Genomic DNA, 18,567 nt, shown 5'->3' with positions numbered 1-18,567 from the left:
ATGGATAATGGAGTCAAATTTACCGGACTATATTTACACTGGCGGGTTACTTGCATACGAGAATCTTCTATCAATCGAAGTAGATATGCGTCGCCGACATCTATGGTAAGTGTAATTTTATGTCAAATTCTTTTATTAAAAATAGGATTATAAACAGTATATTGTGTAAATTGATGAGTTAGACCAGGTATTGACAATACCATGTACGTACATTTCGCGGATGTTAATACCCCTATAAGAGGTTATATAGCAATAAAAACCATTCAAGAAATAAATGTTCGTTTTTATGTACATTGTAGATGTATGTGCATCATGTGTATGCAGCATGCACAAATGTTCGTGCATCATAAATGCTTTTAAAATAGATTTTTGCGTCAAATTTCAACACAAGGAGTTTGATGATAGGTACGAGTAACACAATATGTTGTGTTACTGTTTAATTTCTCGATACAAAATTATAGTTTTGTACTTTTCCATAAAAATCATAATTGATTCCATAGTTATGGAAATAACGATTCTTGCATCTTACATACTTTAATAAGAACATTAAATATATAAAACAGGAGCAGACGAATAAGTATTTTCTTCAGTTACAAAATTACTTACTTTACACCATTATACCTCCATTGAAAAGTTTGCGATTCTAAATCTACTTCAAGATAAAAATATTAAAAATAATTGATTGCGTCCAGAAAAAAATACCGTGCCACTATGTCCTATATGGAATGATGTACTGATTGCGCATGCGCAAAAAACAAAATGAATTTTGTGATTTGTATTTATGTGCTTTTTAGACACATATATACACGATTAAACATCAGTTATTGTTCAAATGATGAGTATCGTTTATACTCTGTCGGCGTAGGGACATCTTTAAGATTATCGGAACCTTTCTACATTTTCAGGATGATGGTCCAAGGAATCGGCTGTTTGTTATACCTGATGATATATTATAAATTATTAATACATGTTGCTAGATTAAAACCAGTCAAACTACCTGACATGATCATGACTGGTCAGCGACAATTGACCAATCAGACGTCATACAGCATAAGAGGTGACCCAGTGCGACATATTGCATTCATAAAAGTCCACAAAGCTGCCAGTACCACCGTTCAAAATATATTTCTTCGTTACGGATATGAACATAATTTGTTGTTTGCCATCCCAGCGGGGAAGGATCCCGCCGGTTTCTCATCATTTACACAAAAATCAATTCATCCTGTGCCAAAACACAGGACTATCGACATTTGTTGTACTCATGTACGCTATAATAGACATGACTTCAATAGCATGCTTCCTAATGATACTGTGTACATTGGAATAGTAAGAGAACCTTTCAGCCAGTTCAAATCTAACATACAATTTCTACGTCAGAAAGGATGGATTCAGATACCTAATAAGTTAATTCCAGTATCTGAATATTTATCAAAAAACGAAAAATATGTAAAAACAAAAGGGCGTGTTCGTATTCCTGTAACGTACAATGCAATGGCGTACGATTTTGGATTTCTAAACGATTTGTTTTGGAAGAATAATTTTACCGCTGTGCTGGATTACTTACTTCAATTGAATGATGATTTTGATATCGTCTTGGTGATGGAGTACCTAGATGAATCTATAGTGTTAATGCGACGTCTACTAAACTGGGATCTAAAGTATGTCTTGTATGGTAAACTTAATGCCATGGAAAATCCCGATAACGAATTGACTTTTGGACGAAATGAGGAGAAACTATATCAAAACTGGGCAAAGCTTGACCATGCCCTATACTACTTTTTCCTTCTGAAACATAAAGAACGTATCAAAAATCAACCTCCTGATTTTTTCGAAGAGGTGGCTTATTTTAAAGAAACTAGAATTAAGTACAATAGGTTTTGTTCCAGTATGAAAGACAGAGAAAATATGGATTTAGAGATGTTCTTTGAAGGAAGCACTTGGAATAAGCCGTTTGTTGTCAATAAGAACGATTGCGAAAAACTGTATATGCATGATGTTACATTCTTGAATATTATAAAAAGAAAGCAATTTCAATTATAAAATGATTTAAAATCCAGTTGAAAGACGCATGAGTAGTTGTTCAGTATATTCTTCATTAAAAAAATTGTTGAAAACCTTTGCATTCCAATTATACAGGGAAAGATACAATTGTGCATTTGTACATTTTGAATTTGCATAAGTCACATACTTTTCACTTTATACATCGTTAAAACAACTATTTTTCATAAAATCTGACACGCCAAAAAGTGTAGTCACCACCCATATCAAATGACATTAAATACTGAACAAACACTTACACAGTCAAAAGATTTAATTGATGTAAGCATAAATAAATTGAATATTTTCTATCGACAAAAATGTTAAGAAATGGCAATTTTCTGTAATGAAATATGAATTAACGATTATTTTCTCGCGCGTATTTCTTGTGCATTATAAATTATAATGTTTTATATGTGTTTGATTGTTTGTCGAACGTCAAGCGTTTCACATCAAAGGATACATTTAATGTACACTGCAAAACATAGGCGAATATTAAGTTACAATTCGTTCCACCATCTGGTCAAAACGATTTTTTTCTGGTTTTTTTTTATAGAACTCCACCACCGACAGAGCATAAACGATTCTCATTTTTGTTAAATAATCGATGTTTAGTCATGTTTATGTTTCTAATTAACACAATGACTAATTAATATAATGAATACATATAAATTAATTATTTTTGTGTTTGGTGCATGAGCAATCAGTACTTCATTCCAGATAGGGCATAGTGAAATTGATAATTTCTGATATTTTTATATTTAAGTAAATTAAATAAGAAGCTCAAACTGATGGTAATGGTGTAAAGTAAGTAACTTATAATTTGTAACTGAAGTAAAATACTAATTCATCTGCTCTTGTTTTTGATAGAGAAAAAATATCATTCGCCAGCGGTATAGTATTTTTAAACAATAATAGATAATGACACTATATTAATCCATTCTTAGACCCGAGTAAACAAAAATAAATTATGAATGTTTTAAAAATGAGAAAAAAGTACAATGAAATAGAGCCACGGGATCCATGAGGGAAAGCGTTCGTTATTCCATAGAATAAAAAGAAAGAAAAAAACCAAACACATGACTTGTGAATGAAAAGAAAAGCCGATATTGCATTCGTATGTTTTTCTTTTGCATGTACGTTTTGTATTATGAATTAACAACTGTTTGTATCTATATAAACCTCTATAACTTATAAGTATGTGTGTTGTAAACGAAAACAAACAATAGTCTGAAATGAAAAGAAAAGAGCGATGTAAAGAGTTATCACAAGTTATCGTTCTTGAACGAAATGTTAAGAGGAAAATCTTGATTCAAGCACATGTAAGAAATTTTAACAATTATCTTCAAAAAGTTTACGAATTAAAAATAACCAGAATAGACATGGCTTCGACAATTACAATATAAACAGAACAGGTCTGGCTTTGAGTTATTCTAAACGCTATTTTAATCCGACAGTTCAATGGCATAATGAGGCCAGAATGTTTCTTTCTGATGAGGCAACATCAATACCAGGGTTCATGAAATTCTTGTTACAAAATGCATATATCATTATTGTTTTTATTTTACATAATACTAGATATATTGTGTGCAATAATTTATTGGGTTTTTTTCGACACCAAAACCTAATAAGCTAGAAAACAAATGATGTCGTACAGCTGTACGTTTAGATAAAAAGAGGGCTGTGGTGGCCGAATGATTCAGATGTCCAGACATATTACCATAGGCCCTCTTTCTCTGTGTCTTTTGAATGTTATGGATGAGAAAAATAAATTTGATAGTATTGTCTTAGACTCTATTTTCTATATAGCACAATATGCACAGCTTACCTTATATTGTGATAGTAGGATAGAAAAATGACCATGTTAAGTAATCATCAATAGACTTCAAATTCTGTGATATTACTCTGTGTTTCATTTCATTTTTTTTTTTTTTTGGTAATATAAGAACTATAAACATTAATACAATATAAACCGTAACATAATAAACTATTAATAAATGGATCGGACAACAGGTAAACGCCTATACAAATCCTTAAATCCTTTCCAATTATTCTGTGTTGGTTGAAATGTTTTAGTTACCTATTATTCACCGCATTTAATACTATTATGAAAACAATAAATAAATGTAGGTCTCATCCCCGCTGAACATTAACATTGTAAACACTTTCAACTTAGGTTATAAATCAGATTCTTTCATACCTACGGGTGTAATACTGGCTAGTCTAGGGCAATACACTCATGCCGCCTGAGGCTGTATTGCACGGGTAGCATGGGTCAACAGAATTTCTATTTCCTAGTCGGTAAAATTTTAACATTTTTTTTTCACAAACTTGACTGGTTTTACTATAAAAGATGCAAACAACAGAATTTTTGTTGAAAATATCACGTAATTTTTCATGTATGCAAAATTGACTCTCAGCCGTAGATTTCTTCGAATTTATTTCAAATATTTGTAAAATTGCAATAAAACATCGAGGTATGAAAGAAAAACACTCTTTCCTTAGTGGATATGAAGGATAGGGATATTCTACTCTCGGCAAGCCTCGGGTTTTACTACATTTTGTGACCCTCGGGTAGAATATCCCTATCCTTCATATCCACATATGAAAGAGTCTTATATTAATAACCTTCAAATGCTTGGTGTAAATAAACCATAAAATTGTTCTATGTTGGTTCGAAAGTTTGAACTTACGTCTTGTTTACATCAAAAGATACCATAATTAAAACAATTGACAAATCTTGACTAGGCGTTATAACCTGGCTTAACATTAACGAAGAAAGCACTATCAACTAAATTGAGAAATAAAAAGCCTTCCAATGCTTGGTGTAGATAAGACATTAGATTGCTTTGTGTTTGCTTAAAAGTTAAATATCACACGTTGTTTACATTATAAGATGTCCTTATGAAAACAAAAACCCTCGCACAGTAAACATTATCAACCATAATAAGAAAATAAATAATAACAAAACAACAACAATAAAAAACACAAATTATTACATTTTAATGGTAGCGCCTGACAATAGCAGATCGATAGTAATTCAAATTCCATAGCCAATCGCCTAGAGTATGAGCCTGACGTAAACTATCTACTTTCACTTTACCATGCCTTTCCTTAAACCGGAAATGCGTAATAGCTGTGTCAGCATGACATATGTTACATGCATTTATTGGTCACGTGACACGTAAGCGAGATATATTTTAAAATTGCAAAATGGGCAGCACAAAATCCAGCAGACCCCAATGCTATTGTATCACGATTCCTTTTTGGAACAAGAGGGAAAATTGGTCGGCATGCGTAATAAAGTAACGTGGTAAGTATTTTAATGTAACGATTCAGTTATTTAAACAATATGAATTAATTGGTTCACGCTTGACTTATCTTTAAAGATACTTCAACACCATTAGTATTATCAACTTAATTAGCATAATTATCTTATTGATATTAGAATTACTAACTTCAGAATCACTGCCATGTTAAAAACAGTATCATTAGCCTTTTTATTATCATTGCATATTTTATAGTCCGCTAAACCTGCCTATATTATTAGGCTATTTTAAAAAAAATTTGCCTAATATATATAGTTGGCAAAAAATAAATAAATAAATAAGCCTAATAATATAGGCAGGTTTAGCGGACTACATATTTTACTGACATTAACAACTTTACAAACAACAACTAACATTACAAACGTTAAAGCTTATCAAGCATCATGAACTTCATAAGCAACCTTGAACCATATATAATTTCCTAAGTTATATTATTTTTTATAAAGTTTAATAAAAACTGTTCGTATGCCAAGTTCCATAAATGTGCTAGAAGAGATAAAATAATAAAAAAAATATCAAATCGAGGTACAATATTTTGTAGATGCATTTATTTTTTAAGTCATAACTGAATGGTTACAGGTAATGGGAATATTAATGCAATTTAATTCAGCATGTTTAAATGCATAACAGGAAATCATCTTAGGTTATCAAACTTTAGAAAGTTTTGCTTACGATCTTAATTACGGAATGAACATACTAGAAAATTATTTCTAGGTGACCTAATTTTGCGTTTTTATTCCAAACAACCTTTTCGGAGCGACACAATTTCGCGATTTAGAGTCACATGGTTCTATTTGACCTGTAAGTATATATATGTGCTCAGAACATCTTTTCGCGACGAATACTTTTCGCAAATTCTAATGATGCGCCAATTTTTCATCGCCCGCGAAAATAGATGGTTTATAGTACACTGATTCCTATACAATAAATGTTAATCAATTTATCTTCAAAGTGACTCGCGTTTTAATACACTAATGATAACTTTTTGTTGCGACTGTTTTGCGCGATTTCTTATTCCCCGCGAATACGCAAAGCCCAACCGCACGCAAAAATATGTTGGTTTACAGTAAAATGAACCTTATTTTTTCAGGATTGTGGTCATTGCATTGTGCTGTTTAACTACGTGGGAACTGTATTGTAATTTATTGGTCTACGTCACATCTGTGGACACAGATCTGCAGCAGAAACTAACAAGGAAGCGTGCTGTACCAGGACAAAGAGAACTGACCAATCACAACCCGTATACAGTTAGAGGTGACCCCGTTCAACATATAGCATTCATCAAAGTTCACAAGTCGGCCAGTACCACGGTTGAGAATATTTTTCTACGTTACGGATATGAAAACGATCTTGTTTTTGCTCTTCCAAGAAAAAACGATCGTGGGGGTATTAAAGTTTTGATACAACAAAATATTCTTCCGATTCCTAAAGGTAAACATATTGATATTTTCTGTACTCACGTGAGATATATAAAAGAGGATTTTAAAAGGTTGATGCCTTCGGATACTGTTTATATCGGTATCGTAAGGGAACCCTTCAGTCAATTTGAATCCAGCGTCAGGTTTTTACGTCAGAAGGCGGTGATAGACATTCCAGGAAACAACCCAGTTCATGAGTACCTAGCACATAATGAAAAATACATGAAATACGGTGGGGATCGTATCCCAACTACATATAACCTTATGTCATATGATTTTGGATTTCCAATTGACTTATTCTGGAACACAGATTACGATGCGATTCAGGACTATTTGATAAAGATCAATGACGAATTCGACATTGTTCTGGTTATGGAATATCTCGATGAATCCATCGTGTTAATGAGGCGTCTGTTAAACTGGGACATGAGGCACGTGCTCTATGGCAAACTTAACGCCAAAAAGGGTGTAGATCCTCGATTGAAGTTTGGACCCAGCGAGGAGAAACTTTATCAGAATTGGGCAAAACTGGACTACGCTCTTTACTATTTTTTCCTTCAGAAATACAAAGAACGTATTCAAAACCAACCCCCTGACTTTTTCGAAGAATTGAAATACTTCAAGGAAACGAGAGTAAAATATGACCACTTCTGCTCTACCTTGATAACGGGAAACAGTACCAAAAGCAAACTTGCCTTTGAAGGAAGTCCGTGGAATAAGCCATTTATAATAACAAAAGAACATTGTGAAAAATTATATATCCATGACGTTACGTTTATAAATATGATAAAACGAAGACATATGGGACACTAAAATCTTCAATCTACATTTTCATTAATTTTCAAAATTAGGTTCTTGATATTTTCCAATCTCAAACCAACATCCCATCTGATAGTTCATTACTTAATTGCCTGTTATTTCTATTGGTTAAGCATAGCGATTTGTTTGAATTTTTTCTTGTACTCTAATTGAGCTCGTCATGCATCTATTCATTACATTTTACTGCTTAAAATAATGCTTCGCAATATATAGAAAATTCCATCCCTACGAAACAAACTATTTAACTTTCGCATGAAATTTGAGTATGTAAAAACTATCGCCTAACAGTTCTTTTTCTCTCTCTCTTTTTTCTTGTATTTAAATGCGCTCGTCATGCATCTATTCATTACATAGACAAATTATACATAAATAATAAAGCACAGTCAATAAAAACGTTTTTAAATATTTGAAAATAACCCAAATGTTTGTTAAATCTTATATGCAGTGAAATAAGTATCTGTGAAGTTGTGTTGTTCATATCTAATGTTTATCTGTTTTATGCCATATCATCCTTCGTGCCTCTGCCACGGTCCCATTTCATCTTCGTACATTTGTTCTTTTTTCCTTTCATATTATGTTTTATATACATTTTGGCATTTGAATGTATTCTCCTAATTTATACTTTTCGTTTCCCTCTCTCACTTTACTACATTTTACGAAAATGCTATTTCAAACTTGTTATAACACTAAATCTTCCCTCTCACACTCTCTCCTGCTCATCCTTCCCCATCGCCCCTCCCCCTTCCCAACCACCTCTCTCTCTCTCTCTCTCTCTCTCTCTCTCTCTCTCTCTCTCTCTCTCTCTCTCTCTCTCTCTCGGGACATATTGATTTATTCTCATTCACTCTCGCTCTGTTATTACTGTGGGGTGTTAATAAAACAGGTGTTAGTAAGTTAATTTTGAATAATTACCAAATTTATACTGACACCGAAAAAAGGGAGAAAAACTCGAAATTTGATTGTAACAGCTCGCCTTTCATATGTCGCATATGTACTTACTCGACATGTTGAAATTAAAGATGGTGATTTGTCATGTTTTATCTTCAAATTTTCATTTCATGTACTGTAAACTAACTTATTTTTGCAGCAATCATGTTTTCATGTCTGACGATTTTTTTCGAGGTGATTCAATTTTTGCGATTTAAATGTAAAAACTTCGTTATACATGCTTGTAATTGACATTCTTTTTTCGTCATAAACTTCAATCGACCGCGACATGAAGAAAATTCGATCGCACAAAAAATAAGTCTGTTTACATTGCTTCGAGGGCGGTAAAAAGTTAATACTTCAGATTGTGGTATAAGTAGATTTTTTTTATAAATGAACCGCGAAAAAGAGTAAAAAGTCTTGAAAAGCATGAAAACGCGAGATCATCGCACAAAAAATAATGTCTGATCAGTACGGCTATTTTGTGTTGTATACTTGATGTTTTTAAAGTGTAAAAAGGGTGACCTGTTGCAATGCGTTAGCTTATGAAGTTTAATATTTGTTTCATGTTTCATCGGTCAATTATGATCGTGAAATGTAATATAAGGTAATACAGTCTACAAAATGAAAAATTAAAATCAACTTATTTTCGCGTCGACTTAATTTCAAGTTTTACTGCTGACACAATACTCTAGACTATTTAGTTTTGCGCTCTAGATTTTTACAATTATGTATGTAATTTACTTTGGTTTGAAACAATTTCGCGGCGTAACAGTTTATAATAACATATTACATACATTGAAGGTAATGGAAATTTTAAAGTTATAAGCGTGTTTTACCGTTAACCACTGTTTATTGTAGACAACCTAAGGTTAATAAAAAATTGGTGTTTTTGTTGTTTAATGGTATGTACATTTGTATACTAATTTTAAACATTTTAAATGACACAAATTAAAACTATTTAAAATACAGCTGTGATTTGTTTTAATGTTACACTTGCTACATCAAAGCACTTGAAATCTTGCTACATCATCGCTCTTGAAATTACCCATTTTATCAAAAATGTCAAAATTTTCTCGATTTGATCTTAAAATAAGATCTGGATTTAAGGGTATTTGTGATTCAACCGTTTCGTAATATTTCGCGGATCTCGAGTTTAACAATGTCCTGCAAAATCGCGAAAATATCACACAAAAATATCCGGCTACACGACATGCTCTCTTACTTTGAATATTAATACTGGATTTTTTCATTTTTTTTTCTTCATCTCCGAATAAGAAAATTTGGATTACCTAATATGTCCTGAGTAATCATAAGGATGATCATTTGATAAACATTTAAATGAGAATGAAAATGCACATGTGCCAGAGCCCAGATTTCTAAAAGGTAACCAGGGGAGTTTTTCATGGACCGATCAAATATCATGCTGCACGATATTGTCTGATAGACACAGGGGACCAGTTCAATGAAAATGATTATTGTCGTCCATTTTTTGTATTTGGTGAATGGACTGATGAATATACCTAAAAGTCATGTGAGATTTTATTTTAAAAAAATACGAGATATGAAAAATTAGTGAAAATCGGGATATTAAGGCCTATTATGAAAACAGTAAATATCCCGATTTTTTAAAATAATTTTTCAAATATCGTATTTTCTGAAAAAAATCACAAGACTTTTTAAGTTAAGTATATTCAATAGTCCATCCACCAAATACAAAAAATGTATGACAACATTCATTTCCATTGAGAACTGGCTGACTGTGATGATTGACTAAGTAGCCTCCCTTTGTTCATATTGTAGTTCATAGGATGATTGGTCATGTGTGCATTATAAGTAACAGCTAGAACATCAATTATTAATAGTCATTATTCTTATGAATAATACATCATATAAAAGCATATTAATGCAAATCATATTAAGCTGTGAGCTGCATTTAAAATATCCACTGATTTTTTTTTAACTACAAATACAGAAAATCATGTTAGAACAATATTTAATATGATAATTTATTTTTGTTAATTATTGTTTTTGACTTTTAATTACTAATCGTATTGATCAAATTAAAATATATTTAAGCGTTAATCTCAATTTCGTTTGGTTTTATGAAGTCATAGACAAAAAACGGAAGGACATTCTTCATAGACGCGATAAATATTGAGAATAAGTCACCGCATCACCAGGTTATTGTACTCTAATTATAAGCATCCTACTCTATTGATGGCTGTTACCAACAGCTTACCTGTAAAAGGAAGAATTTTTGTATCACTACACCATGTGAACCTGATTATTTCAAACGTGTTCGAGTCTGATGATGTCATGCTTGATATCATAAAGAATCGGCGGACAGATTAAACACTGTGGATGATTTCCTTTGCCAGACAAAGTAACGTATAGATACAGGCTGTATACTAGGGTGTCTATGGAGCTATTTCCACCTGACGGAAATCACTTCAACGTCATCGTCATTAATGCAGTGGCTAGAAAACGACGATGACAAGAAACAAAGTAACTACTAACTAACGTTATCTCTGAAGAGGAGTTTTCCAACTTTTTGAATAAAGAACAGTGAAAGGTTAGTATTATATCAGGTTAATTAATCACATTATCACAATACTCACCTTAGCAGGTTTTGGTGGGTTTTTTTTTTTAACTTTGAACAGATTATAACTGTTGTATAATTGTGAGACGTTGTAATGAATGCTTGCCAACCCTCCCTATTTTGGAGAGGTAGACTCCTGATTTTGAATCCTCATTTTTAGGCCATTTTAGCAAGTCCAAATTCTTTAATATTCAAAATGTCAAAAATCTGACTATACCATCAGAAAGAACAGGTCAAAATATGCAAAAATCAACATTTAATTTCTTCATAGGTAGTTACTAAGTTGACTTTCTGGAGGTTAAAAGTTTAAACACATGAAATTACCCCCATGGGAATTTCAAAAGGTTGACAAGCATGTAATGTATCAAGATTTTTGTATTTGTATAATAAATATGAAGAGAAATCCTTACGGACGAAATCTATATGAAATAAAAACAATAACGTCTGACTAGTGAGCGCTTTCGCCTCATTCATAGTTTTGATATGATAGCTTCAATATGTCATTATCTATGCAACTGGACGAGACAATTAGGTTCCGCTTATGAAGAAAAATCAATTTAGATAATTGATTTATTTTTATCTGCGTTTAAAATAACATTTATTTTCATTATTATACACAACTGGTAATTTAACAAAACAAAAGAGTGAAATGGGGCGAAAGCGCTCACTAGTCATTTATTGTTTTTGTTTCATATATATATATAATTGTTACAATGTATGTGATGATTTTATATGAATTTGATAATGCTAATAAATATCCTTTATCTTTTTAAATTTGTATCCGTCTCAATAATGTTTGTGTATGTACTACATATCTATTAAAGAACAAGCAGTTTTGATAATGTTAAAGCAAATATGCAATTATATTTGCAGAAAAATAAAATATTTACTTTATTGTGAGTAAAAGAGTGTTTGTTCAACCAAATGCATATGTGGCAAATAAGAAAATATCACCCAAAACATATTTGATATTTTCATTAAGTTATTATTATTATTTCTTTTTTATATTTCCATATGAACGAATTTTCTCCTTTATTCTGTTCTCTCTGTATATATTTTATTCTTGTTGCTCTCACCGCTGACAATGGTATTTTTTCACTTTCAAAAACATAAGCAGACGATTTAGTATTTTTCTTTTACAAAAGTTACTTACTTTACACCATTGAAAAGTTCAAGCTTCTAATTTTACTTCAAATTAAAAATATGAAAAAATAATTAATTGCATCCCGAAAAAAATCCGTGTCACTATATCCTATATGAAATAAAGTACTGATTGCGCATGCACCAAAGGCAAAATAAATTATTTTATATTATTTTTTTGTGTTAATTAGACATATATATACACAAGTAAACACCAATTATTGTTCAAATGATGAATAGCATTTATGCTCTGTCGGCGATGGAGCATCTTTAAGTTTTTCAGAAAAAATTCTTTGTCGACCATATCTTATAATAAACTTTCTTTTTTTCAAAAATATCCCACCTAATTTGGTATGATGCTAAGTGTAAACAAATACACATTTCATCGATGATGTTTTGTAAAACAATACGTTCCTCTTTTGTTGCAAACCCTACACAAAGGAGATTATTTCCATATCCTTTATATATAAAATCAACCAATCTGCATCCCAGACGATATGTCAGAGTTACTCCCCTTTATCTCCGACAAAACGTATGTCAATTTATACAGGGTGTGACTCAGATGGTCTAGCCTCGTTTTCGATTTCCAGCAGAAGCAGACGCCTGCTTTTCTCATTCGAATGATCTCCTATGTCAACCATGGCTGCTGTATCAGAGTCTCCTCGTAAGTACGAATATCAAAATTACTTTTCTAGGCATTCTAAGTGATGGAAAATTATGGAATTTGAACAAAATATGCAGTGAATTTTCTTTTATAAAATTGAGAATTGTGTTGCTGTCTAGGGATTAAGGTAAGTAAGAATTTTCATGTTTGATGTGACCGTCTGTTACACGGTATTGGAAAAGCTGCGAAAAATCAGCTGCATACTAAAACAAGCGGCGGCCGCCGATGCTTATTTTCTCTTCCAGGGAACAATTTATGTAAATTTTTATACATTTAAAATGAAAATATATTTTATATCTATATAATATAAAAATTCAAATAACAACGTTTTTTCATAAAAGAAATCTCATTTACATATTTGGCACGATGAATTTTAGAAAATTATAATGACATTAATGGATTTTCTTTAATTTAATCAAATTTATGTATGTATTATATATATTGATTTATCTTATCCATAGAATCATTGATTAATACTAAAAAATGAATAGATGAAGTGAACAAAGTCGTGATGTATGATTGACTAGCATTGTAGTGGAGTTACCGAGTTGACGGGGCTTTGCACTTTGTATGATTCAATAGGGCCGATGAAGTCACCGCAGCCAAGCGGCTCATGCGCCGGCTAAGTCTTGGGTTTTCTGAGTCAGGCGCCGTAGCACACAATATGCATGTCATCTGCTTTATAATCAGAGGCTCCGAGGGGGGATTTGATTTAATACCATAAAGGATATTTTTGTTGGCTGTCTGGATAAATATTTTTCTAATTTACCAGTGCTGTGATGTGCGTATGACTGACTCGCTGACATACACGTCAATGTAATGTGGTCCCTTTAGGGGAAATTTTTGCCCCCGTTAGCTGGGAGGCACCTTAGGGGAATTTCATACTTGGGATATAATAGCTTCAATATGTCATTATTTATACAACTGGACGAGACTATTAGATTCCGTTTATGAAGAAAAATCAATTTATTGAATTGCTTTTTTAGCTGCGTTTAAAATAACATTTATTCTCATTATCATACACAATTAACTGGTTATTTAACAAAACAAAAGTGTGATTTATTTAAGAAAAAACTATTTGATCGTAAAAACGATTTCCGCTGTTGCAGAGATTTCTGTAAACATCTTCTTATCAGAGATCAGATCGATGGATCGAGCGCGTTAGTGTGGGTCTAAGCATGACCCGGGGGTACTAGTGAAGCATGGTTACGGTTGACTGGTGTTATTTTGCTTGTCAGAGAACCATTGATATCAATTACCAGCGGAGTGACATGGCTGAGGGCATGTTATTCTACATAATACACACATGTATAAAGACACGTGTGTCTAGTTACTCAGCCGTGAAGTCGGTCAATGATTACCGTGTGATGCTTGTTTCACCATTTTCGACGGCTTAGGAATACTTAGTGTGAAGAAGGCTAGGGGCGATAGGATCTTGAGAAGTTCAGATGTGTATTTGGACACTACCTTCCACAGAGTCAAACACACCATATGTGTAATTTGGGCTTTCCTACATACGGACATGTAGTTAATAGAACTACATGCAAATTTTTGCACAGAGATTTTATTCCAATTTTCGTAAAATATAGAACCTCTTAATTAATTTTAGATAATAACCTTACAAAAAGGCATATTAGTTTATCAAAATGATATGTAGTTATTTAAAAAAAAAATACTTGGATCTCAGGTTTCTGAATTGAAGTTTGGATTTCTAGTTCGCCAATACAAATACAAGTGCAATGCCTACTCGTTTATACCTTTCTTTCGTGCGTTTTTTTAAATGAAATAGAAGTTGCAGTAGCACGACACAGTATATTGGTTTAGATATCCCCTTGGACAGATTCGGAGGGACATGGTATAGTAAATGGTCATGACTTTTGTGGTCACCATGGAGACGTATGGATTTCAGAAACGATGGGAGGTAATCATAAAACTCCATGAACCTATTCGTTCCTTTGTACATTGTACATAAGAAGGGATTAATTATCTTAATTATTCATTTTATTAAGTCGAACACCGATAGGGCAAATTATGGATAATGACTAACAGGGATTAATCGATACTAATGCGATCTATGATGGCGATATAGCCTTCAGGGCGACTTAGTCGCTGCGAAATAAGAAGTGGCGAAATCTTTGAATTGTGTTCTATTTGACTATCATCAACAATTTAGTCTCGTTCCTTAGAAAAATCTTCCTAAGTTTCAGTAATCTTTCCTGTTACTTGCTTGTCGACTATCGTAACTGGAAAACCCTTACCCCATTGCATTCTATGATTAAAAAGCTAGTTTAGCATGTATAGAGCTTGGATTTAACATTGATTTGGAAGGCAAATTTGCGGTAAATTATTAAGTGAATAAGGATTGGAAAGAAGAGTATATTTTTGCAAAAGGTGGCATTTTCCATACGTGTAATCGTGATGGACATTCATACATACCTATAATGGTAATTCATAATTATGAGGATTGAACATTTGAATGAAGCTGATAGGTTTCAGTTAAGTTTGCCTTATATGGTACTAATTTAAGTCATTTGACGACTAGCCAGGTTAAGATGATGGAGGAAAGTAGAAGTTCCCGAAAAAACACCGTCTTACGGTCAGTGCATGAAAACTGTCCCATTGGTATTTCGAACTCGTACCCAGGAATGGAGGTCTTTGGAAATCAATTTGTATTGTGTTACTTTTTAAGGTTGAAGGACATGCATAGCTGTGCATACTGGAATCTGCAACTGATATTAAATGCTGCGAAAGCTTCGTAGGCTCGCGCATGAAAATATGACATTCAGTGGCATTGATCTACTGTCTCGATGCTTTAGACAAGATATACAAAATGCAATGCATAAACATTTCTCCTCATAAACAGGAAATACATGTAAATGTATGTGTCGTAAAATCTTGCAGCAGGGTTAGGAAGTGGTGATGAATATCTTATTTACATCGCCGTTTGAATAAATATTCATGGATCATTTCTACATTTTTGTGTGATAGCAGACACAATAGTCATTTGTTGTTTTTGTGGTCTGAAATATGCTCTCATATGACCGATAAGTGCAGCATATGACTGTGACATGGCTGTTACACACATAACAGTCACAGTCACATGAGGATCGTACACAACCATGGAAATGAATGAGATAACCATTTTGAGGGTATGAAACGAACACGCGTGTATAGTGTACGATATAAACGATAGAAATAATAAAATGCCCATAACCTACTATCTTCTGTATCCGAAATATGACTGATAAAGCAAAACCAAAATATATTGAGATTGATTTTTTTTTTTTTTTTTTTTTGATCGCGCGATGCTGCAAGTAGAATAAACATTACTTCGAGAAAGTAAACAACCCTTAAGTAGAATAAACATTACTTCGAGAAAGTAAACAACCCTTATGAGCCCTCGCGTTAAAAAAACGACAAGTAAACAACCCCTATGGGGCCTCGCGTTCAAAAAAGGGACAAACAATTCTTGTCATATGTTATGGTGATTCGTTAGCCGATTCACTCAGCGGCCGATCCTGTTGCCATAGAAACGTATTTGAAAGTTTTTTTTCTTCTATGAAGGTTTCCTTAAGCTCTATTATGTAATGGAGGAAAATTGTGCTAAGGGCCAACAGATGGTATGGGAGTTTGGCCTAGGGTATCAGATCCCTTCCATATTTTACTCCCTCCGTCCATGTTTATTTAATATAAAACCCCACGACGTCCCTTAAAAATGTCCAAGTTACTTCATTTCTACTAAATGTCATTTCTTTGCTAATATGTTGATCGCTGGTGAAATAGGTTAATTAATTCAAAACACGTTTTCCGCTTGAAGATACAAATGGGGTGAAATTTAAAGTCGTGTGGGTCTAAATTTAACTTGCTGAACAAGAAACATATGTTTATGTGTCGGGAACTCGACTGATATTTGATACCATATGATATGAAACATTAATTTAACGACTGATTTTCTGGGTGGAATATGACGTGAAAAAATTAGCTACTGGTTTGTTAGAAAGTGATTAGTCATAATCCTAGGTTACTCAACAAATGGACATTATGAAATATCTTGTAAATTAAATTTATCTGCGATTTTCACGTTTAATTTGTCTGACAGACGATCTTTTTACATTTTGACTCGGTATTTTGGTACTTCTGTGTACCCATTTAAGCATTTTCTCATTAACAAATTTATGTTCTCAGGGCTAATGACGTACCTAAGAGAGACAAAAAAGTGTTTGATGCAATCAAATTACTTAGAAACGTATGTGGCAGTTTTCGGTATGCTTTTATCACATGTGTATTGTTTTAATCCTTTACAAGGCAAGTCGGTATACAGGATGATATATGGACATATAACGAAAGGATTTAGGGCATGATTTCATTAATTTTCCCTAATTTAAAAAGAAATCACTCAAGAGTCTCTACACGAACGCTTTCTAAACATTGAATAGAATGCCTACAATTACCTAAGTACTAAGATGTTTTCCATGTTATCTATTATGCGTTCATGTGGAAACTTTGGCCAAAAAAAATTGGAATTTCAATAAGTTAAGAATTATTGATAAAACTTTGACCAAGTGCTTGTATTGAATGTGGTTTTCTTTTATTTTTTTCGGAGTATACATAAGTATCGGTTGTCTAAATAATTTATTAGGGTCATCTTAATGCATATCACTTGATTCTAGCTATCACTATCCTGTTTCGGCCCTGAAAAATCTAGAATGCTATCTCTATCTCTGTTACTCATCATTAGCTCGGACCCTCTCGACCTTGAGTGTGTCTACTGCCCAGCATACCAAACCCATACCTTTAGATCAATACTAGAATTAGTCATGTCTATACCAAGTTCGTATTTATATTGAGTCATAAGTCAGAGAGCATATATATTTATAGTCGTATGTTACTCACCTCAGATGTCCGGCAGTCTATGACCATATATGGTAGCGTGGTCAGTTGGTCATTGATTAATATGATTAATTGGTACGTTAAAATTTGGTTTTGATGTATCGGAAACCAAGTCTCAATTGACCATCGGAATTACGGGATATGCGATACTAGGAATTCTAGCGTGAACTAATCGAGACATAATACATGTATATCTGTTTTTCAGTTTAAAAGTGTTCGCTTCGTGAATTTATTTGACTTATAAAAGGTTAGGGCTTGGGTGAAATTTCCAACGGATATTTACTCTAATTCCAATCAATCAAATTGAAAGTTATCAAAGCAAAAACGTGGTCAAATATGTTCTTCCGCATGTGTTTTTACGATCACCGAATCATTTTAATAAGAATCAGACAACCAACGCAATGGAATCAATTATTTGTTTCAACGTGTAATTTTCAATTTAGAAAATCTTCTTTGTCTATCAATTGAAGGAATTAATCGATACCTATTATAAATTAACGAAACTTCAAATTATAAGAAATATTATAATTCAACTTTTGACACATTGTATTGCGAGTGGACCAGATGCTCCTAAAAAGCAACCGTGGCTTTCGCTTTATTGACGACGTGAGTAGTTCAGAACACAACCTCTGGAATGGGAATCGCGTAATGATAATGAGGATTTAATTTACGGCAATAAAACAGCCAGTACCTCGATATATTTGTATAAGACATAGACTTGATCGATAACATTGCTTGATT

General features: G+C 32.8%; 2 protein-coding genes across 2 annotated transcripts in view; both read left to right on the top strand.

Annotated features, from left to right (window-relative positions):
• Window positions 1–4,650: 4,650 nt before the first annotated feature.
• LOC138307844 (galactose-3-O-sulfotransferase 3-like) lies at window positions 4,651–7,776 on the top strand. Its single transcript, XM_069248749.1, has 2 exons — window positions 4,651–5,350; window positions 6,457–7,776. The coding sequence occupies exons 1-2, from the start codon at window positions 5,280–5,282 to the stop codon at window positions 7,595–7,597; spliced, it is 1,212 nt and encodes a 403-aa protein (XP_069104850.1). The 5' UTR covers window positions 4,651–5,279; the 3' UTR covers window positions 7,598–7,776.
• Window positions 7,777–12,808: 5,032 nt separating this feature from the next.
• LOC138307467 (uncharacterized) overlaps window positions 12,809–18,567 on the top strand; it is a 56,153-nt gene continuing 50,394 nt past the window's right edge. The window contains exon 1 of the mRNA XM_069248235.1: window positions 12,809–12,936. Coding sequence (XP_069104336.1) covers window positions 12,903–12,936 — 34 coding nt within the window. The 5' untranslated portion in view covers window positions 12,809–12,902. The remainder of the gene's footprint in view (window positions 12,937–18,567) is intronic.

Source organism: Argopecten irradians, chromosome 14, assembly GCF_041381155.1.
Source record: "Argopecten irradians isolate NY chromosome 14, Ai_NY, whole genome shotgun sequence".
NCBI classification, from domain to species: Eukaryota; Metazoa; Mollusca; class Bivalvia; order Pectinida; family Pectinidae; genus Argopecten; species Argopecten irradians.
Note: the sequence above shows the minus strand (reverse complement) of the source record. Positions and strands in the feature narration are given on the sequence as shown.